General features: G+C 32.8%; 3 protein-coding genes across 3 annotated transcripts; 2 read left to right on the top strand and 1 right to left on the bottom strand.

Annotated features, from left to right (window-relative positions):
- Positions 1 to 3,038: 3,038 nt before the first annotated feature.
- On the bottom strand, positions 3,039 to 9,352 carry LOC128165005 (fibrinogen gamma-B chain-like). Its single transcript, XM_052829184.1, has 6 exons — positions 8,784 to 9,352; positions 8,421 to 8,535; positions 8,158 to 8,279; positions 7,796 to 7,895; positions 7,076 to 7,240; positions 3,039 to 3,435 (listed from the first exon to the last, which is right to left on the bottom strand). The coding sequence occupies exons 1-6, from the start codon at positions 9,108 to 9,110 to the stop codon at positions 3,197 to 3,199; spliced, it is 1,068 nt and encodes a 355-aa protein (XP_052685144.1). The 5' UTR covers positions 9,111 to 9,352; the 3' UTR covers positions 3,039 to 3,196.
- Positions 9,353 to 14,312: 4,960 nt separating this feature from the next.
- LOC128165008 (recQ-mediated genome instability protein 2-like) lies at positions 14,313 to 17,986 on the top strand. The gene is made up of 3 exons (XM_052829188.1): positions 14,313 to 14,543; positions 17,012 to 17,114; positions 17,707 to 17,986. The coding sequence occupies exons 1-3, from the start codon at positions 14,358 to 14,360 to the stop codon at positions 17,862 to 17,864; spliced, it is 447 nt and encodes a 148-aa protein (XP_052685148.1). The 5' UTR covers positions 14,313 to 14,357; the 3' UTR covers positions 17,865 to 17,986.
- A 92-nt stretch (positions 17,987 to 18,078) lies between these two features.
- On the top strand, positions 18,079 to 22,246 carry LOC128165006 (peroxisomal membrane protein PMP34-like). Its single transcript, XM_052829185.1, has 9 exons — positions 18,079 to 18,329; positions 19,174 to 19,234; positions 19,440 to 19,506; positions 19,999 to 20,153; positions 20,446 to 20,571; positions 20,940 to 21,088; positions 21,206 to 21,304; positions 21,479 to 21,540; positions 21,913 to 22,246. The coding sequence occupies exons 1-9, from the start codon at positions 18,228 to 18,230 to the stop codon at positions 22,046 to 22,048; spliced, it is 957 nt and encodes a 318-aa protein (XP_052685145.1). The 5' UTR covers positions 18,079 to 18,227; the 3' UTR covers positions 22,049 to 22,246.
- Positions 22,247 to 23,024: the final 778 nt, after the last annotated feature.

Here is a 23,024-nt window from a genome sequence, read left to right as displayed (position 1 = left end):
TCTGGCTGTTTCTGTAAAGCTATGATGTAAATTTACATGTATGTACTCTAAGAAGACATCTAGCTTCATGAAGATAAAAGTTTCCTGGTGTTAAGGTAAATGTTACTGAGATTGTTTTATTATTACATTTAAATCAAGTAGCTTTATGTAATGGTAGATATGATCGATAGAAGTTGCTATTGTTTCGCGTCATGTTTCCGTTCAGTTCACGTACGTAATGGTATTGTCTCAATATCCCGCTGTGGGGACCGGTAAATGCGGCAAAAACTTATGTCATTGTCTTACTCTTAAGGAACATATAGTAGAAAAAAGTGAGACTGAAAATGTATGGAAGGGAATTACCGCCAAAATTCTATGTATCTTGCTTTTATTCTTATTATGCTTACTTCTTTATTCTTCATTACATTTACACTTGCATGTCACTTTATTGTTTTCATATTCATGCTTATCCAATTTCACTTTGATTCTCTTTGATCCTTCATTGTTTGCTTAATTCTATGTTGCAACATTCTCTTATTATTTGTGTAAATTCTTTCTTCTATCTCTGTTACAAACGTGAATTCAAACAAGCAAACCATAAAGCACTTTCAATAAAGACGAATACATGTTGCATGAATTTATTGCTGCATTATGACGCCAGGCGGCAGTGTGCGCGCTACAATCGCTGCTCCCCGAAAAAAACCAACGTAGCTAGCAGCTAGCTAAATGTGGGATGTTTCGCACCATGGCATTTCGCTCCAATGTTTATATGTTCAGATCAAGAAATGGAGGGGAGGTTAATGTACTAAGGGATAATTTATAATTTTGTTTGCCGGGGAGGGGGGGGGGGGGGGTAGGTCGAGTTCTATTTTCAGTAGGTTTACTTCATATGTGAATTTAAAAAAGTTTGAATATTCAAGGGTGGTGGGGTGACTGGACCCCCCTCCTAAAATAAAATAAAATTCTAAGTCTGCCCATCAGTTATATTTATGAGACGATATAATCTTACACTCATAATTAGCACCCGTATCATAATTATCATCATCGCAAGCTTGATATGGAAGTCGGTCAATTCAACTATTCATTTAATCAGGACGACATGTATGAGGTTCATGTCTCTAAGTTACATGTATCATAGCCGAAACACCTTCAAATCTAAACATGGACATTCAGTTACATGTACATGATTTTTATTAAAATAAACAAACCTACAATAAGCACGGTTGTGAGTGATACATACACATTTTTATCACTTCAAAAATCTGTGTAAATAAGAAGCATACATTATTACTGTTTTGTATTTTGGAAGAAAAAAAATATTTTATTTAGAACTTTATATAAGAATTTTTATTTAGATTTGATTTAGATTTTAAACCAAAACGCATAAACAGTCATATCACATACCGTATTTTAATCTCTCTGTCTGGTTTGTTTTCGTATACTCATTGTGTAATTAATTCACTGATAATTTAGATTCGTTAATTTTACCGCGTTTACTTCTGCGACTCCACCGTTCTGTGCCGAATCGCAAGAATATAAAATCGCGTGCACCAAACTTAGTTTTCATATCACAAGTTCAAAACTTTTAGAAAATAAAATAAGTGAGATTTTAAAACCTGCAGTTTTATGTTTTTTAACCCGGAATTTCACGCGGATATTAATTCATCGCATTTTATCAGGGATACACAGTACTGTAGCCTAACGAGAGGTACATAGTGATTCATGCAAGTGATAATTTTCACACGTACTGGAGTACAAGAAAAGCTACTTCTAATTATTTCGTACCCCAGTCCTTTTATTGTTTTTCAAAAACATCTTTAAATTTGGTTTAAATTTATTTCTATTTCATCTACATATTCCGCGGGTACCTGTGGACAGAACCGTGCATCACCCCACCTCTTTTCACCTCAAATGAAAATAAAGTCCTGTCGACAAGTACTTGTGACATGTTCTTCTTCTAAAAATTAAGCGTTCCTGCAAATAATTTGCAAATAATTTGTTACTGCATATATATACGGTACAACTTTGCATTGCGGATATAGAATGAGATCAGATCCACCCCCAATGGAAAATTCACCCTTATTTAATCAACCAATAAAAATGTTACATTAAAAGTTTAAATATTTATCAATTTAAACTTAACTGTTACATAAACTGTTATAGTTAAGTTTAGATTGATAAATTATAAACTTTTAATGTAACAAAAACATTAATACAAAATTATCTCTCAGATACCCCCCCCCCCCCCCCCCTCTGATTTTTTTTAGAACCGCGCGGAGGCATTTTACATGTACACAAAAAAAACTCCGTATCTTTTTAAGTCTGCGTATATCGTGGCTTGTTAAAAGTTAATTATATTAACATGTATTTCATATTCCTATACTAAGCCCTTAATTTGAGATGTTTTCACGAATTTATTAAATTTATGCCATTTGTTAGTTTCGTTTTAATAAATTTTCGGGAGCAGCAATTGTAGCGCACACACTGCCGCCTGGCGTCATAATGCAGCATTAAATTCATGCAACTTGTATTCGTCTTTATTGAAAGTGCTTTATGGTTTGCTTGTTTGAATTCACGTTTGTAACAGAGATAGAAGAAAGAATTTACACGAATAAGAAGAGAATGTTGCCACATAGAATTAAGCAAACAATGAAGGATCAAAGAGAATCAAAGTGAAATTGGATAAGCATGAATATGAAAACAATAAAGTGACATGCAAGTGAAAATGTAATGAAGAATAAAGAAGTAAGCATAATAAGAATAAAAGCAAGATACATAGAATTTTGGCGGCAATTCCCTTCCATAAAAATGAGCTTGTCCAAGTTTTATGGCACCGAGATATGAGACTGGCTCAAGTATTGAAAGCCGAACAACCCTGGTCCTTGGAAGTGAAGGATTAAGTTTTCCATCTCAGTGAATTGTAGTGATTTTTAATAGAACAATTTCTGTAGAGTCATTAGATGTAGGTGGTGGTTGAATTTTTCAATCTAGTTGTTACCTCTTTTTCACGAACTAACAACTCAAAAAATCATGAAATACTGTATTTATTCTATATATAAATATACAAGGAAATCTGCGAAATCACATAGCCACAAAGCTCTGAAAAAAATGACCCCTAATATTTTGTAAATGATCAAAGAATCTCCACAAGTTAACGATAAAATTAAAGTTTTAAAGATGTATCATAAAATGGTTTGTAGTTCTAAATTCAAAATTGTCATGGAGCTCTAATCAACATCAAAGTTTTGGTTAACTTAGTGGCATGATTCCCCCAAGCAAAATTGGCGTCGGTATACCACCCGTTCAGATTGGACAACGTGCAGTAATTGTGCCACCAGGCGCCATTGTAATAGACGGCACAGTTCCCGCCGGAATACAGATCGTTGTCGTTATCTGATGTCGTAAACATCATGCCGTTCAGATTGACTTCGGGGTCAATATTTATCATTTTGTCTCCTGAAAAATAGAAGGACCTTCAGCGTCTCAAAATGTACTACAAACAATTAAAAAGCTCTAAATACATCGTCGAAACTATATAGTTAGTTTCGCTAACGGTTAAAGGGGCATGGTCACAATTTTTGTCAAATTCTATTTTTCTGTTTTTATTATTTACAATGCTTCAGGAATGCATTTCTAATGACAACATGAAATTTGAAATTCAGTTGTAGATTATAAGCAAGGTACAGGGCTCACAATTCTTTGTCATGTAAACAAGGCTCGTTCCCTGTTTTTGTTTACATAGGTTCAATACGAGGGTCAATCCAAAAATACGAAGACAATTGGGCTGTCTATCATAAATTTTTATAAAAGTCATAATTAACAGATTAAATTATGCAACAACACATATTTTATTGATATACGAAGTTTCATTCCATTTGATGAAAAGGTTATTTAGTTATTTTAAAATCAACATTTTTGTCACCACGGCGCACGGTAACATTGAAAACACGACGTCAAGATGATTTAGATTTACGCACAGGTATTAATAGAAATTGCCAATCTTTATACCACCCTTAGTCTTTTGTGCTCTTCACCATACAATTTAAATCGTCACTATATCACTTGACGTCTAATTTATTCACATTTGTTCAAAAATCATAAGTTTGTTCGATCCTCTAAGTTTTCTTATTTTTAACCGCATGTCTCTTTGTTTACAGTAAGAAAATCCCTAAATGTCAGATGACGTTGTTTATTCAGTCAATTTTAAGGACGTTACTTTGGTTACTGATATCTGTTCAACAAATTTATATATCCCGTCATTATTTGGTACATAGAATATCATGACAATTCATAATTTTAAGTTTCAATAATATTTGGTTTTAAGCACAACTTATGGAAATATTACTTTCAACAAAGTATGGTTTATTGTTGACAGAATACTAAGTTTGACTGTTCGCTGTGACCTCATTCTTGAAGGATTATATTCTAAATATTTCTTAAAAATAAAGGAATATAGTATTAACTTTTTCTATTTTAAATTGTTGGAAACAATTGTTAAATTATGTTTACTAAATTAAAAACTCCTTACTTAAGCATTGTAAACACTAAAATCGGAAATATAATTTTTAACCAAAATCGTGACCATGCCCCTTTAAGCATAAATAAACAGTTCCTAACGTTTAACACATTCATTTTAGGTCTAAAATTGGAATTTTCACTTCAACATTCAAAATGTAAACAAATCTTTGTTTACATAGCAAATAATTGCAAGCAATGTAACTCGCTTATATCTCAACGACTGATAAAATGTCTTTAGTTACTGAATCATTGTAAACATTAAAATCGGAAAAATTATTTTAAACCAAAATCGTGGCTATGCACCTTTAAAGGCTTGAATAGTCATTATATGCTAGACTTGCTGTATGTCATGCACTTTGAGCTTGATAGCTAGTTAAGGTCAAGATCTAGTAAATGATTCTAGACTGTCTTTTTGGTGCAAGAACCATTATGACGTCATAATTGATTTGATCAATCTTTTCCCGTATTTTACAGCTTTAAAGGAATTACGTAGAAAATAAAACAATATTTTGACATTCTATATTTAATCACGGGTAAAGTAATCCCGGTACCTACATTCAATTTGACATCATTTTAAAGAGGAGGTCAAGAGCTTGTTTAATGTCGTTTTTGGAGAGCTTGCAGGCATTCTTGATATATTTCATTAGTCAAAAATGGACAAAACTCCGAGATTTGTTACTTTTATCCTTCATATTTCATTGAAAATGGTTGTTTAAAACATGATTTTTCATTGTGTTTACCAAAAATTTAAGCCCCGGTACACCCTATGAAACAAAGCTATTGTTATGAAGCATCATTAAAAGAATGTATATCTTGAATTTCATAAACCTGTAGGCACCTTCCATTTACTAGATCTTGACCTTAAGCAAGACAACCGGTGTATCCCCGTAATGGATATGTGATCATGAAAGCATTCATTTATCCATACAAGAATATTCGAAAAAAGAGTTCTAATTGTCCTTTCCGATATATTTCATTTTATCAAATAAAATATAATCATGTTTTATATTTTATTTGATAAAATGAAATATATCGGAATTCTAGTATATCGAGTATTCGAAAATTAATTAGAATTTTTTTCTATCTGTGCATCACTCTATACAAAGTAAACTACAAGTCCTGATTTTGGGCTTTGAAAGTGTTATGGCAAAGCTGTCCACACAAAGCAATTTGGTAATGTAGGATAGATATATATAGGATGTATTGATTATATGCATTCATCTTGTTTAACCATACATGTACAATACTAAAATATTATAGAAGAAAATAAAAGAATCTACTTTAGACCTAATTTTAAGTTGTAGTTTGTGCAAACCCCTCTATATATGATTGTTATAGTACATTGTACTTGAAATATCTTATTTTATATTGTGCCTTATTATAATAATTTTATATACATAAAACGCGTTATTTGATTGGTTCTAGACAATCTCGTGTCAGGGTAATAAAACTTCATATTTCTCTGTCATCGTCATCATATCCTACGCCTTCGAAAGTTACGTGAATTTTCATTTGAAGCGCATGGAAAGTCCCGAGGATGATCAATTCTAAAATTTTATTGGATAAAAAACTTATTTATGTCTCTGATAATATCAACATTTAAATTACTTTTTATATCAACATTTTAATTGCTTTTTATATCAGAAAACTAACATAAAAGAAATCAGTAACCATTCACTATGTTTTTGCTTCACGAGAGTTAAAAAAAACTATTAGAACCTGGCGTATTCTAAAGTAAAAAAAACCAATTTAATGCATGATAGTAAAGGAGATAGGAAGATTTATTCAGCCAGAAAAATCCTATTTCCCTCGGGCGTTGCCTCTGGAAATATGATTTTCCTTGGGAGAATAAATCTTCCTATCTCCGTTTCTATCATGCAATAAATGCACAACGTATCAATTTGTTCCACTCATTTTTACATAAATTACTCTAATCTAATTGTTGTGAGATTAGATGAATTAAAGTAGATCCAGTGTTCTGTGATGTCAGACTTTATTGTAAAACTTTGAATAGTTTTATTTATTTTATGTGAATATAATCACATGGATGTAATTAGAAATACTGTTAAGTTCAATTTTAATGTTATCCTAAATTTCCAATTTTTCATACATTTTATCTTGCTAAGGGGAAATCATTCTATTTCTGACTTTTCTCTCAGTTGTATGTCTAAATGCTATATTTTTTTAATCCAAACAACTAGTTTTCTAACACAGTTGACAATAAAATTAAAAAAGATAAACAAGTTTCTGCCTACAACAAAAAGTACGGTTTTCTGATGCTAAAATATGCTCTAGTTCATGTTTATCTGACTTCTCAAAATGTGTGATGAAATGTATATTTTTTCTAATGATTGGCGAAATTTAAGTCTTTTAAGTTGAAATCAGCTGTTCTGTTTTTCAACTTTCATCAGAGAATTTTACGAGTATGGATTGAGTTACCTTAAATGCAAGTCACTCCAAGAAGAGCGTGTTAAAAAACGATTTGTTAAGATAAAAAGTAAAATAAAGCAACAATTCGAATGAATATGTTTGTATTTTGATAATTTTTATAACCGAAACAAAGAATTTACTATCTAACCTGCGTCTCCACTGTACCCTCCTATGTACAGGCGGTAATTAGAGTCTGGTCCTCCCACGGTAAAGTTGGAGTACATGGCGTACTGTACGGTGTTGTCAGAGAACTCCAACTGTATCCACAGCACGGTCAGTCCTAGCGACGTCAAGCGGTGAATTTCCCCCAAACCTACAGGATGTTACAGTTAAAAAGATTGGCTCGAGAAGACTTTTTTGCTGCATGGTTAAAGACTGGTTTGTTATTCTCGTGTGGGAAATAGAAAATTAGGAACTAAGATTGAAATTGAATCTTGTTCTGAAGTACAAAAATTTTCTACTGAACCAAAAAAACAAACAAAAAACGAAAAAAAAACAAACCAGGAATCAAGTCCTAGCTACATGTTTTTTATTTTAAGACCATTTTCAGAGAAAATATATTTGACGTTTCCTTGACGACAATGACTATTGTATCAAATATTCAACATGTTACAGTAACTTCTATTTCGCTTATTTTCATTCAACGTAATTAAGAGAAGAAAAGTCACGTGACTTAAGAAACAGTTTTGTAAAGCCCATAAAATCGACCTTATTAATTATAAATAATAGAATCTTATTTTTGCATTAGGTAAAGTTTTCAGTCGTAATATCAAATGATATAGTGTGATCAATTTAAAAAGGTTTTTTTGCGGCATTATATCCCTAAATTCATTATTTAAAATATATTTTCCTCGAAATTTTAAATAACCTATCCAGAACTCGTTCGAAGTTGATCCAAACCCCTTCTCGTAATCCGTCCAAAGCTTTTGATGAAAATTCACCGAACCATCTGTTCTACGCTGAATGATCTGAGAAAAAGATGAACGTTGAATGCAGTATAAATTCTGTAAAATAATTCAGTGCTACTGATACTTAGTATTTCATTATACCATTAAACTAGACCTAGAATAAGAGCCTTAATTTCTGTCACAAATTTTTCACTCAGTCTGAGCCAAAACGGGGGTATATGTCATTTCATAGTTTTTCAACTACACTTAACTAGGATCGTATAACGGGATTCATTTTGTTAAGATTAATTTTTTTTTCTTGAAAAGATGCGAAGAGACATACGGTCCATATTCTCCCATCATATCCTTGTTTGCAGGCGTAAGTGGTCGAGCCTCCAGAGTAGAGTTCCGTTCCGGTGGAAAATTGGTCAGTAATGACAGGGCAAGAACAGCCATTGATACACTCTAAAAATGCAAGTTCTTGGCTGATTGTAAGTTCTGTATCTAATACTCAGAATAGGACAAAAACAAATTTCCTATAAAACTGTAAAAAAAACCTATAATTATTGTTAAAACTAAGATGACGTCATCACATCAACGGCTTACCGATGGCGGCTGACGTTGTTTCTTGAACCGTTGTATCTTGGTTCGCCGATGGATTCTGTGTTTGTGTTGTTGAAGCTAGAGGTTGTGGTGTTGAGTTGTTTGTTGTTGAGCTTTCCTGTAAAGAAATACATCAAATATCTAATAAAACAATAGTGTTGGAAGAAAGCGTATTAAAGATAAATTTCCCGAAATGCAAACTTCAAAGTTAGATTTTCCGAGATTACAGTTAGAATCTTCAATTTTAATGTTGGAATTCCCAATTTTAAAGTAGGAAATTCCTAATTTTATGCAAATAAGTATAAAAAAATATTTTAATCCAATCTTATTTCGGTCGTTTGATTTTAACAATTGCAACTAACGTACATGTGTATCACTTAGCTCTCTAAAACGGCGGCAGATTGGTTCGTTGGTGGAATTATCCTTCGGTGGAACACTCCATATGCGGCATCGAGTGGAGGTTTGGAGGTAACAGATGTCTATGGCTAAACAGTCAGAGGATCCCAGACATCGGACGGCGCACCAAGTCACGGACTTCTTGTCGTCAAGCAGGATATCCTCCGTCTCACTTCCCGGAATATATCTAGAGTTTCTAGTAGAGAAAAGGAACAATTCGTGTATTATCTTACCTTTTGACGAGGTAACAAAAAGAAAAATAAGACCAACTGTGTTCAACAGAAGTGATCTGGACATGGCAAAAATGTTTATTTTCTCTGGGAGAAGATCAAAGTCAAACTGTATGTTAACTATTTCTCAGATCAAATATAAGATATAAGGCAAAAAAAGAGCCGTTCGATATTATTCAAGATTTAATGAATATTCCGCTATGTTAGTTTTTCTATTAATTACAGGCATTGATAATTCGAACTGGCGTTAATGCTTCGGTGAACGTTTGTCGAATTCAGTAGCTAATTAGAGCTGCATGTATTGTCGGAATACGGAAATGCATTGGTACTTTTTGCTTTATTTCAAGCATGCTAAAATAAGTAATAAAAAGTAATCAATTCGCTCGTCTTAAATCAAAGGTTTTATTTTTCATGTCGCTTTTTGAAATCGTGGCAAAACCAGTTTCATCCAGTTGCATGGTTCTAGTTCTAACAAGGAACAGCTCGTATTCAGTATTTCACACAATGAAAAAATTTTAGAATCCTTAACACACCTTGAAAAAATAAATTTCAAAGTGTGTTAAACAATATGAAGAAATACGCTATAGCTAATTATTACGATAATATCGAGTCTGCATTGCATGACAGTAGTAAGAATGGTAAAATATATTGGAAATTGATGAAAGATTTATTCCATGTTAAAGCAACAACAGAAATACCCCTATTGCAATTTCTTGAAAATGGACGATCTAAAATTAGCTTTCTCAGATATTGATAAAATAGAAACTTTGAATGAATATTTTTCATCAATTTCAAATATTGAATCTGCGAATCGTACATTACCCAATTTATACTGTATGTGTAATAAAAATATTTCAGACATTCACATAGAGGTTCAGAAAGTTTTTGACATTATATCAATCTTGGTTGTTAATAAAGCTGTTGGCCCTATAAGTCATAGAATGTTGAAATATACAAAATTTTCCATGTCAAAACCTTTATTTATGCTTTTTAACAAATCACTTTAAGAAAATTTATTTCCAAATAATTGGAAAATAGCCCATGGATTACCGCTCTTTAAAAAAGATGATCCATCTGTTGCAAGTAACTACAGACCGATTTCCCTGCTAAGCTGTGTCAGCAAAATTATGGAAAGAATAATTTGTAAGCATGTTTACAATTTTTTTTCACGAAAATAGATTATTCTATGAATACCAGGCAGGTTTTTTGCCTGGCCATTCCACGGTATTTCAACTATTAGAAACACATCACAGCATTGTCAAAAGTATAGAAGATGGGAAAATGTGTTGTATGATTTTTTGTGATTTGTCGAAACTCGAAAGCTTTTGACAGGGCGTGGCACGAAGCTTTAATTTTTAAACTTCAAACGTATGGTATAAGTGGACATCTTTTACAGTGGTTTAACAGTTATTTAAGTAATAGAACACAAAGAGTCATGTACAAAAACAAGTTGTCATCAACCTTATGTATTAATGCTGGTGTTCCTCAAGGGCCAGTATTAGGTCCACTACTATTTATTATTTACATTAATGATGTAGCAACGAATATGTTATCATTCTGTGGACTTTATGCTGATGATAATTCATTACAGCATTGTGATTTATATACTAAAAAATTGAAATTATATTGAACCATGATCTGAAAATTCTCAGCGACTGGTCTGACAAGTGGTTATTAAAATTTAATCCGTCCAAAACAAAAGCTTGGTTTTTTTCACAGAGAGACAGGTAGAAGAATTTCCAAGGTTATTTTTTCAAGGGTGTCAACTGGAATATGTTTCAACCCACAGAAATCTTGGATTACTTTTTTCTAACGACCTAAGTTGGTCTCAATATATTAATAATATAATAGTAAATAGTGCATATATGTAAAATACTAGTAGACTAATCAGAGGTCTTTCCACCTTATTGTTTTTTATGTTTGAAATAAGATTGCTTTATACCCTGTCCCAAGATATTTTGGATTCACCTTTGGCTTAATTGCTTGATATTTATAAATACCTCAGGATTCAAACGATGTTCATTCAAAAGTATGAAAAATTTCCAAGATTTCTCAGTCAAAACGCCCCTGTTAGCTTATCAGGTTTCAATACAATGCTAAAAAATGTGATGTCTACGGAGATTTTGTATTGCAGCAAGCCCGGATGATAACGTTGAAATATTGCGCGATGTATTCCGAGTGTATTCCGAATGGAGAAAAGATGTAAACAATCCCCATTATAAATCTCCGTAAGGAATCTGTTTTCGTTCCTGTGAATTTTTCCGAGTGAAAGATGATAATGTGTCAATGAAATTATCTTGGAAAATATCCCTTTCAACTATTTCAATTGCACTTCTTTCACAGGTAAGTGTATTTTTATTTAAAATCGCCCAAATGTGCTGCATAAATATCTTGGGACAGACTATAATAGAATAAAGTATTTTTCTGCGTTACTTCATAAAAAAGTGTCAAACGATTAAGTTTGCAATTTTTTATTGCTTGACCTTGACCTTTGACCTTTATGTCATTTTGATCTGACAAGGTAGACGCTTCAATACCAAGTGGTCCGATGTATCTATGATTATTGATTCAAATTTTTTTTTGTTTTTAATAAATGTTCGAAACTTTCAGGGGCAATAACTGCTAAAAAGGGACTTTGGACCCTTTCGGTATGAATAAATTGAAGGAGCGTCTAAGTGTACTGAATAGATTAGTAAACTTCGTACATAAAGGGCAAGAACTTTGTAAGTTCTGGGAGTTATCACGCAAAGGGTCATTTGGTACCATAACTTTTAATGGTCAATAACATAAAGAAAAAATTGTTTCAATATCTCTAGAAACAAAAAAGCTGTCCCTGGAAAAAAAGAGAAGAAAAAAAATAATAATAAAAAACATAAGAAATACAAAAGGTCTTCCACCTGAAAGGTGGAAAGACCTAATTAGGACTTTAAAAAACTAAAGGCTACTATAGGTAGAACAAATTTATCAAAAATGTATATCACATTTATTAGACCAGTTCTTGAAGATGCTTCAGTAGTATGGGAAGGTTGTAATATGTTTTACATGGAGAGATTAGAAAAAGTTCAATTACGTGCTGCAAGGATAGTTAGTGGGTTACCCATTTAGCATCTACAGAATCTCTCTACACAAAAACTGGCTGGGAACCTCTTGTCAGCCGACGTGATAAGGCTAAATTAATAACCATGTTTAAAATTCATACAAATCAAGTACCCGAGTACTTGAGCAACATTATTCCTCCTGTAACAAAAAATGATTCAAAATATCACACAAGAAATAACGAAAAGTATATTGTTCCAATCAGCAGATTAGAACTGTATAAAAAATCTTTTGTACCTGACATCATTCTGATTTGGAATTCTCTCAATTTAGAAGTTATGGAAGCAACGTCTCTCAACATATTCAAGAAAAATATTACTGAAACTATCCCTCAACCTCCGAAATATTTTTCATTTGGTAAACGAACATCAAAATTTTATATACCAAGTTGAGACACAACTGTATTTTGAATTATGATCTGTATAGAAGAAACATTATTGAATCACCTAATTGTATTTGTGGTCAAAAGGAGGATGTTTATCATTTTTTTTCTTTGTATGCAAGAATTATGTAATTGCTAGAAACAATCTATTTGAACTACTTTTTAATAGGCTTGAAGAAACAATCTTAATTAATTCACATTTGCTTCTTAATGGTAGTGACAAGTTGTCTTATAAATAATACAAACTGTTTTATTTTTTAGCAGTTCAAAACTTTATTAAAGAGTCTGGAAGATTTAATAACTAATTTTTCTTGTTTATGCTATTTTATACTGTGTACATCAACACTATTTATTATTTATTTGCAAATACTTTGTAAATGCATTTTTATGAATATTACTATTATAAAGTTAATAACTATAAGTAACATGTAATATTAAAAATGATAATTGTGTATATTGTATGTATTATCATTAGGAGAGGAACACGTAAGTTATTAGAACTTGTTTCCAATCCTCTTGTGTAATTACACAATAAAATTTGTTAAAATCAAACTTGGGAACAAAGCAACCCACTTTGAAAACTTTCATACCTCTTTCCCCTAACGAAAGGAAGGATAAGCTAGCTGTAATTAAAGTACAGCAATTTCAACAAAACGAGCTGGCCAAACAATAGTTTCTCCCATGTTATGTTGAAAATCTTTAGGTGACGTGTCTAAACATAAACGCTCATCTCAAATTTAAACCAAACAAGTCACTTCATTATTGAAATAAGAGGATTACATTGTAAATACATTAAAATATTATCAACTAAAAATAGGCTTTAATGTATTTTTTTCTCAAACTGATATATTCTAAATAGATCACACTGTGTTTGCCCCAAGTGCAATCAACACTGATCAAGAGAATCTAAACAAAAAAATATCGATTCCTCATTGAACTCACAGAAAAGTTGGCGAAAATAAAATAAAAAAGAAACTTTGTGTATTTGGTGTTTTTTTTACCCCCCCCCCCCCAATTTTCTTATGCTTGATTCCATGCAGGAAAAAATATCGCGAATGCTACACTATTAAAAATGTTACGTTATGTGCGACGCCTCTTGGAGTGTCAGTACTTTGATCTTGTAAAAAAAAAAAGAATACTGTACTGGATAGTTATGCCAGTGGCAAGATGGTATTTTTGCAGCTGCCTAAGGTGCATGTCCCAAAAAATTCAAATAATCATATGATAGACCCATTTTTAAAAAGTTTATAACAACTGTTATTATTGATGTATCTCACCTGTCTGGGGAGATATTTAGTACCTAAACATTGAATTTCCTACGGGAAATTTAACTTTTTCACACGTACAGGAAAAAAAATATTTCGATGGGATAGTCTAATTACCATTTTCTACCGTAAAAAGAATTTATTATTGGAATTTATATGCCGATAGGATTTTAAAAAAAACTCCTACTGTAAAAAATTAAAATTTAATCGAAAATCTTTAATTTTCTACAGGAAAAAAACACATATCTGTATAAATTTCCAGTAGGAAATTTTTTTATTCAATAGGAAATATAACTCCGATAAGTTGTTTTTTTTTAAAAATCCAACAGGATTTTTAAAAAATCCTTTAGGAAAATTAGTTCTCCAATAGAAATTATTTTTCTCCATTGTATTTTAATTTTTAAACGTACATTTCTCACCATTCGGGAGATACACACTAAAAAGTGGTTATTGTTTGTTACTCTCTACTCAATGGTCTATAGTTCCGTGGACTCTTATTGGAGCAGCAATAAGTTTTAACGTCGGGATCGAAGTTACCTTCAAGTTGGAAAAAAAAGGCGGCAAAATTGACATGATGGCATCTATTCTTGATTATCCGGCAAGAAAAGTCTTTGTTAAAGATTTGACAAAATGTGTTCGTTTACAGACCCAAGGGATCGAGAACGGTGGAAAAAAGAAACAGAGAGAATGGAAGATCGAGTGTAATGGAGTTGAATTCATCGCCACGGTGGTGTGGATGCAAGGACTTGTCACAGAGGTATGCGATCAGCCACTGCCCCCCCCCCCTTTCTTTATTCTGAGATATATTGAGTTATTGACAATTATCAATGAATATTAGATATCTTTAAGTAAATCCGATAAATTTCGAAGTTTCCAAACGAAACAGGTCCAGTACAATCTCTTGATTTAGGTATATACATGTATGATAGCTTTAATTATAAATTAGATATGTAGCTTTTTTAAGGCTTGATTTAGCTATTTTGTCGTACATTTTTCATGAAAGTGTAACTTTTGCAGTATATGTAAAAATGGCACTTTAGTGCAGTGATAGTTTTCAACGTTAAATTGTTATGTAAGCAAATTAATGCATGTAAAAATAATTCTCTGACATCAAAGTGTTTCTTCTGAAGAGACTTTGCGCAAAAATTTCTAAAAGCTTTGGGACAATTAATTGATTCATGACCACACAGTTACCTCTTGAATGAAATATAAATAAACGAAGTCAGTTATGTCAGATAAAAAAAAGATACCGTAAAGTCTCGGGTATAGCACGTACTTGTGTATAATACGCACCCCCTTACCACAGGTCCTATGTATAATATGCACCCCAAAAATATCAAATTGGCGGCCACCATTTTCCCCAATATTATAGATGTTTAATGATAATTTCACAATCCAAGTGTAATTTCTGTAATTTGGAGATCGGAACATAGCCAAAGTGATCAAAATCTGTGGCTGCCATTTACCCTAAAACTATTGATGTTCACTGGTAATTTAAAAATCCAAACAGAATTTTTGTAATTTTGAGATTGGAACATAACCAAAGTGATCAAAATCGGCAGCAAATTTACCCCCAGCATATCGATATTTAATGATGAATTCAAATCCAAGCGTAATTTTGTGATCAAAACATAGCCCAACGATCAAATTGACGGTGTGATTTTCCGAAAGAACTATCAATGTTTAATGATAATTTTACAACACAAGTGCAATTACTGTAATTTTGGGATCGGAACATAGCCCAAGTGATTTAAGTGTTAGTGTTTCATTTAAAAAAAAACACCAGCCACTTTTTATCATGATTAAATAGGTGGATTTAAGTAAAGATCAAATGTTTTTTGTTTTTGCAATTTTACATAAATATGAGTGTATGATTTACATCGGTATCAAATGACATCTGACACTTCAATGATGGTAAAGAAAGAGATTTCTATAGAATGGTGGAGAAGTTGAAGATCATCAATTATGCTGAGACAAACGACAACCGAGCTTTGGGGAGAGAATTCAAGGTCAACAATGTGAAAATCAGAACAATTGCAGCTAAAGAACAACCGGCTTAAAACAACTCCCAAAGACACAGATGGAGGAACAGCTCAACGCCTGGATCCAGGACGTGTGTTAGCAGGAGGTTTGAGTATCTATGGCGGAAGTAAAGATAAAGGCAAAGATCATCACCAAACAGATGAAGATAGCGAACTTCAAAGCACCCTATGGATGGTGATACAGATTTTTCTGGTGGCACAACCTATCCATGAGAAGAAGAACGCACATTGCTCAGACACTACCAGAAAACTATGAGGACAAAGTCACAGATTTTCAGCGATTCTTTATACAGCAGAGAAAGAGGAATGATAACGCCTCTGTCCAGATTGGGAATGCTGACCAAGCACCACTTACCTTCAACATTCCAAACACCACTATAATTGCCACCAAAGGAGACAGGTCTATCAGCATTAAGACAAAGGGGAATGAAAAGAACAGATTTACAGCCATGCTTGTATGTACACTGATGGAGGGAAGCTGCCACCATACTTCATCTTCAAGAGGAAAACCCTGCCTAAAGAGAAGTTTCCAGATGGAGTGATAGTTGGAGTACACAAAAAAGGATGGATGAACGAAGACCTGACGCATGACTGGATCAAGATATATGGGAGAGAGGACCGAACACAGCTAGCCAAGCCTGCTTGTATTGGACGCCTTCAGATGCGTAGTGTCTTAAAAAGTAAAAGTCTGGGTGTAGTGAGGTACCTTAATAAAGCTATATAGCTTTTTCAAGCTAAACCTATAGCTAAATCAAGATATTGTACTGGACCTGCAAAACAGCTTTAAAGAGACTATAAATCAGTGTATCAAACATGTCCATCCCTAATCTCTGCCATATACACGGGTTGTTTAATATGAGTGTTATTTTAGTTCACCTGAGCGGAAGCCTCAAGCTGTCATGGGAGCTTTTCTGATAAAAATTTGTTTGTTTTCTGTCAGTGTCAGTCTGTCTTTGGCATTGTAAACTTTTCACATTTTGTCTTCTCTAAAAACTGCAAGGCTTTCAAATATAACATGCAACTTTATAGAATCACAAAACGAGGTTTTTTAAAAAAGAAAAAATATAGAATTGGTGGCATATATCAGATGTGTACAAACTTAGATAGTAATGATATGAAATCATATTGATGAATTGCGCAGGGTAAAGGAACTTACTTTATAGGTACAAATTCTATATGATAGATAAACAAGGAGGAGGGTTTCATGATTCTGGATGACAGTACAGGCAGAGTAAAGGTGGCTGGATACAACAATATCCCCTTTATATCACTGTCACTGGCAACAGGTGGGTAATTTTGTTTATTGTTATGAATGACATTACATTGTATTTGACTAAAAGATATGGAAAGTTCAGGTCTCAATCTGATTTAATTTCCACAGTAATTTTGAATTGTCAGTTTTCATGAAATTTTGATTCATGTTCTTATGCAAAGAAATATTTTTCAGAAGTGCAATACATTATTTTTAGTAAAATCAATTGAACAAAGTACATGTAATGACCCCCCCCCCCCCCCCCCCCCACCTTCAAATTTTATGGCTTTTGCTTTGGAAAATTTCGAAAATGAAAACCAGTCTATTACGGTAATTTTTATTTTAAATCAAATTTCTGAATTCATGATATCAAATATCTCAATATCTTCAATTAATGCCCTTGTCAAGCCCTGAGTTGTTCATATAAGAGAATTTCAAAATGTATACCGTAGTTTTAATGCTCTGAATGTTATATAGATAATTTTATTTAAAAAGCCCTTGCCTGCTTGATGTGGAATCCTGTCATGTTCTTTTATAATCATGTCTGATTAAATGCAGATTACTGATTAATTATGATATTTGAATTAAATGCAGATTAATTATCTTTGTCTTGCCTCCCCCTGTAGGACAGTATGTAATGGTCATTGCCTCGGTATCCCGCTGTGGAGATCTTCCTGTGGTTAATGCATTAAAACTCCAGAGCCTGACACAAGTGGAGAATGCCGAGAGATCATGGTCCCTGGAAGTCATGGACCAAATTCTCCATCTCAGTGCACTAGGCTAATTCTTCAAGTGATATGATAATTTTTGTGTAAATGACCATAAAATGATTGAATTATCATTGGAGAGCAAAAAAATCAATAAATATTGTCATTATTATTATAAAATTTATGAAACTATGTTCAACATTCACTATACTGATTATTGTATGTAATATTATAATCTATTGAAAATATTGATATAATTTGATTGGACACATATGTATAAAATGTAAAAGAAATATTTTTACTATGTTACCTCTACTTTGTCTGTATAAAATACAGTGTAACACACAATGTGTTGAACTACAGTGTTTTTGCATACTTGTGGTATATTAGTGTAACTAAGGGCAGATAACTCTAAAAATGTTTACACATGGAGATCCAGGATGATGTCCAAACTAACAGCTGTAGATAAAAGCATGGTGTCTGGGAGACTGAGTGGTCTGTTGACCTACTCCAACTTCGTACATGCTGTGTCAGGAGCCACGGTAAGCATTAATCGCCTTTGAAATTTTGTTTACAGTATGTCAAATGTGTGAAACCTTTGTATAAATGTTCAATAAAACTTCAACAGGTGTGTCAGGAAGCCCCTAAGTCACAAACTTACCTAGTTTTCCCAAATTTCTATGTCACTAGGTGTGTAACTGATTAGCTCAGTGGTTATACATGATACACAAGATGTCCTGTGTTCAATCAGTCATGGATGAGACTTGACTTTTTACCAACTTTTTAATGTTACAAAAATCCATCTGAATGTTATTATATAAATAGTGCCTGTTTGGGAGGGTAACAGTTGAAATTGACACCCCGAGAAAACCATTGTCAACCGACGCGAAGCGGAGGTTGACAATGGTTTTCGAGGGGTGTCAATTTCAACTGTTACCCTCCCAAACAGGCACTATTTATTTTGTTATACTGAATGTCTTTTTTAAAATTGTTAAGAAAATTTTACTTCTTTTATATAGGAATAACGTGAATTCTACAGCGAACCGTACGCGCATAATTTTCGCGCATGTAACATTTTTTAATGTTACCCGTTGCCAAGTGCGTTGCTAACGCTGAGGGTAATAGTAAATATTATTAACTGCGTCTTAACCAATCAGATTTCAGTATTTAACATGAAAGTATAACAATGTTAACTAATGCCCTTTGAAATGGTAAAAAAAATTGTACACTATAACATTGAAATTGAATTAAAGTATTCTTGAATTTGCAAAAAAAGCAAACTAAGGTTATTATGTACTATGTAGTTATAATGCTGAAATTTATATGTATCTCGTGTGTGGCATTTGAAACAATTTTCTACATTGTTGACTTTATTGTTCTTTGTAGGGCAGTGTGATTGCCATGGCGGTTTTTTACCCCCTGGAAACTGTCAGAACAAGATTACAAGGTAATTAATGCTTCCAAACTCCAACTCTTCAATTAGGCTGTCATTTACTATTGCACTAGCACCATTTTCATTTGATTACAGTTATTATGTTGGATTTGAGGTACAAATCAACATAGAATTCTTTTGATATATACTAGTCACTACTAGAAATATGTATTTGATGAATAAAAGCACTCTCTGTTGGTTATTATTATTTCATATACAGTTCATGTAGGTCGGCAAGCCAAACATGCACCAGTGGAAGCCCTGGACATAATGAAAGAAGAGGGCATGTAAGTTGTTGCCACTTACTTATTAGCTTCAGGATACATTACCATCAACATTGAGATAATCATTGGTTATAAAAATGTTAATAACATATATCCATTTCATAATTGAATTATAAATGTTATTATGTATCTAATTACGGAAATCTCTTTGTTAAACAATAACATTATATGTTGAAGTTATTTGAATAGACAGTCAACAATAAAAAAAAATCTAACTAACTTCTCATGCAGAGGTTTATTTTGCTGTTTGGGGTTTGGTCCACAGTTTATATGCTGTCATTAAATTGCATTTGAAATTGTCATTGATTAAACTGCTTGGATCTAGTTTTGTTCATTGACTTGAATTGCTTATTAGTTTTCTTATCCAATAGCTAAAAAGATACACAGTTGATGTAAATAATATAATGAACGGACAAATGACTACTGGTTTATGAATTTAGAACTAATGGATGAATTTAAAGCTAAAAAATCAATGTTTGAAACATTTGTGTGTAGATCCTCCCTATACCAGGGCCTCTTTCCTGTGCTGGTCACGCTCTGCTGCTCAAACTTTGTGTACTTCTACACATACAACGGACTGAAAACCACCTTACTGGAGGAGGGGAGCAAGCCAGGCCCTGTCAAAGACCTTCTGATGGCCTTCGTGTCCGGTAGTTAACTGTATATTTTATATATTAAGGAATTTTGAGAATTGATTTAGTGGTAATTTTTTAATTGAAAAGATGGAGAGAGAGAGAGAGATGTAACAATATTTTACATATTAAATTGTACTGAATTTTAACAGTAAGTTAGGTATAATACATGTACATTTGTATATACACGTATGGTTTATTTGTTTAAGTTCAATTTGGTATAAATTTAATCTAAAGTCTCTGCTAAAAGATTTAAAGAGACAAGGTGTTTAGAGGAACTTGTTTTTGAAATATGATTTCAATCATTTAGGTGTCATAAATGTTGTGATCACAAATCCTCTCTGGGTTGTCAACACAAGGATAAAAATCCAGGGACTGAAATGTGGCACTGAGAAACAGAAAACAGCACCTACCCCTCTTTACAGGGGGATCATTGGTAAGAATTAATTCTGTCCAAGGCAACTCAACAGGCTGATTTCTAAATTGGATCTGAAATTCAAGATTTTCTATCTTATTCAAGGGAAATCATTTGGATATGTAACACGCCTCCTGAAAACTAAAAATTTTACAATAAGGCAGTATCTTAACCGACAGTGGGAGATACTTTTACATTTCACTGTCATTGGTATTGATTGAAGTGAAGAGTCAGGGAAAGAAGATAATCATTTTTTTTGCTGTTTGAGATGCATTTATGGAAGGAAAAATGATGAGAATTTCATTTTGATTTCTTATTACATTTAGGTTCATTATCTTTGTACATGTACATACAACATGATGTTGATATCTGTCCATGTTTGATTTTAGATGGTTTATGTAAGATAGCGTCACAAGAGGGTCTGTCAGCCCTCTGGAATGGAACGGCAGCATCCATAATCCTAGCCTCCAATCCATCCATACAGTTCATGGTGTATGAAACAATCAAACGATACTTTCAGCAGTTTTTCAAATCAAAAGCAAGTACATGTATAACCATTTCTATTTATTGTTCCAGTTGTTCTATTCAAAGCAGGTTTACAAGTATCACTTGGTATTTAATTCATGCAAGTTATTTTTTGTTTTCAAACAAATAGGAACTTAGTGGCTTTTTATACTTTATCATTGGTGCAATATCAAAGATGGTGGCTACTGTTGCAACATACCCTTTACAAATTTTGCAGTCTCGTTTTAGGGTAAGCTTGTGGTGATGAAATGGAATTTACGTTAAAAATTGACAAGAGAATAAGTTCAGATATTTTCTTCAGAAATTTATGTCTTGTGGGGATAAATACTATCTTGTCATTTTTAGCTGTTAATGGCATGTGATTAGGACCATATATGATGCATTTTAAAATCTTTGTTTTAAGGCTGGAAGTAAAAAGTCAGATCATTCCAAGAAGATCACACAAAGTTTGCTGAATATTATCAGGTAATAAAAACACTGTAAATGTTAAAAAAAATGATTCAGTGCTAAACATGAATATCATAAATTTTTGTAGCAATGTGTTGTCTTTCACAATTATGCATTAAAAATATCTTTATGATGTAAAAATAATGAAATTGCACCACGAAGACAGAAGTGACAAACAAGCATGCTAGTTCTTGTATTTTGCCAAAGAAGTACAACATAAATTTTACAGAGTCCCAATAGAACAATAGTTTAGTAGTATTCCTGTAATACCATTTCAAATTTTTTAAGACAATTTTAAATAAAAAGAGTGATTCGAAGAAATTTTCAAATAGATATTTGTAAAGTTATTTAGACGTAAATGTTGAAAACCAGTCCAACTTTTCCCCACAGATCGGAGGGCTTCCTGGGACTATACAGAGGTATGGAGGCCAAACTAGTGCAAACAGTACTGACGGCCGCCCTCATGTTCCTTTGTTATGAAAAGATTGCAGCATTCATCTTCAGAATTATGGGGATAAAAACATGACAATATCAAGAGAATCATGCTTCCTGACTTTAAACATTTTAGGTTGAAAGTGATTCTTTTCTGTTATGTTGCCATACCTTTAACAAACGCCATTTATATATACACTTATATTTTTTACATTATGTGTTAAATTTTGTTACAGCTTGTATTGCTTTAAAAACTCCTGATTTTATTATATTAAAATTGATTTTAATTTTTGTTAATGTTCTTTTGCATTGATCACATCTCCTTTTAACATGTTATTAACTTGTACATTCCCCCGTAGTAACCTTCATGAAAAACTGATATAGTATTTGTTTATGCAGTTTTCTCCATAATTTTAGTAGGTTTTCTGTTGAATATGTATTTTGGGGAAAAGGGATCAGATTGAATGAACAGATTTAACAAATGGAGCAAATTAGGAATGGTAATTTAAAAGCCATTGGGTGTGCCAAGTATAGAAAAGAATGTCCAGAGTTTCCTCACTCTTTCGCCCAATCTGGCTCATACTACGCCCACAAAGTAACCAAGTTTCTAGGTATAAGGTTAAGGTCATTGCAGAATTACGTACAAAACACTGTGCCGGATAATTATGCCAGTGCCAAGGTTGCATTTTTGCACCCGCGTAAGAATTATATTTCCTACAGGAGAATGATATTTCCTGTAGGAATTTGCTTCATACAGGCAGTTTTTCTATAGGAAATTAAGAATTCCTATCGGGTTTTATCAAATCCTATCAGAATTGAAATTTCTATAGGAAGTTCTTGTATTCCAATTGTACATTGTATCTCACCTGACAGGTGAGATACAATGATAATAACGGTGGCTGTAAACTCTCAAAGCAATGGTCTATCATATGGCTTATTTGAATTTATCCATATATGCAGCTTAGACGGGTGCAAAAATGCCACCTTGGCACTGGCATAATTATCTGGCACAGTGTTACAAGGAAAATCCTTTTCTGGATCATACACTAGTACCCTCTCCCTTTTGTCCA

The sequence above is a fragment of the Crassostrea angulata genome, chromosome 10 (assembly GCF_025612915.1).
Source record: "Crassostrea angulata isolate pt1a10 chromosome 10, ASM2561291v2, whole genome shotgun sequence".
Taxonomy (NCBI): Eukaryota; Metazoa; Mollusca; class Bivalvia; order Ostreida; family Ostreidae; genus Magallana; species Magallana angulata.
Note: the sequence above shows the minus strand (reverse complement) of the source record. Positions and strands in the feature narration are given on the sequence as shown.

What these genes read in the sequence shown, in the direction of transcription:
- LOC128165008 (XM_052829188.1), top strand. Translation starts at nt 14,358, where the DNA reads ATGATGGCATCTATTCTTGATTATCCGGCAAGAAAAGTCTTTGTTAAA. An exon ending in TGCAAGGACTTGTCACAGAG is followed by an intron (nt 14,544 to 17,011) that starts GTATGCGATCAG and finishes TCTATATGATAG; the next exon opens with ATAAACAAGGAGGAGGGTTT. An exon ending in ATCACTGTCACTGGCAACAG is followed by an intron (nt 17,115 to 17,706) that starts GTGGGTAATTTT and finishes CTCCCCCTGTAG; the next exon opens with GACAGTATGTAATGGTCATT.
- LOC128165005 (XM_052829184.1), bottom strand. Translation starts at nt 9,110, where the DNA reads ATGTCCAGATCACTTCTGTTGAACACAGTTGGTCTTATTTTTCTTTTT. An exon ending in GAGAGCTAAGTGATACACAT is followed by an intron (nt 8,536 to 8,783) that starts GTACGTTAGTTG and finishes ATTTCTTTACAG; the next exon opens with GAAAGCTCAACAACAAACAA. An exon ending in ATGATGGGAGAATATGGACC is followed by an intron (nt 7,896 to 8,157) that starts GTATGTCTCTTC and finishes TCTTTTTCTCAG; the next exon opens with ATCATTCAGCGTAGAACAGA.
- LOC128165006 (XM_052829185.1), top strand. Translation starts at nt 18,228, where the DNA reads ATGATGTCCAAACTAACAGCTGTAGATAAAAGCATGGTGTCTGGGAGA. An exon ending in TGTCAGAACAAGATTACAAG is followed by an intron (nt 19,235 to 19,439) that starts GTAATTAATGCT and finishes TTTCATATACAG; the next exon opens with TTCATGTAGGTCGGCAAGCC. An exon ending in TCTTTACAGGGGGATCATTG is followed by an intron (nt 20,572 to 20,939) that starts GTAAGAATTAAT and finishes GTTTGATTTTAG; the next exon opens with ATGGTTTATGTAAGATAGCG.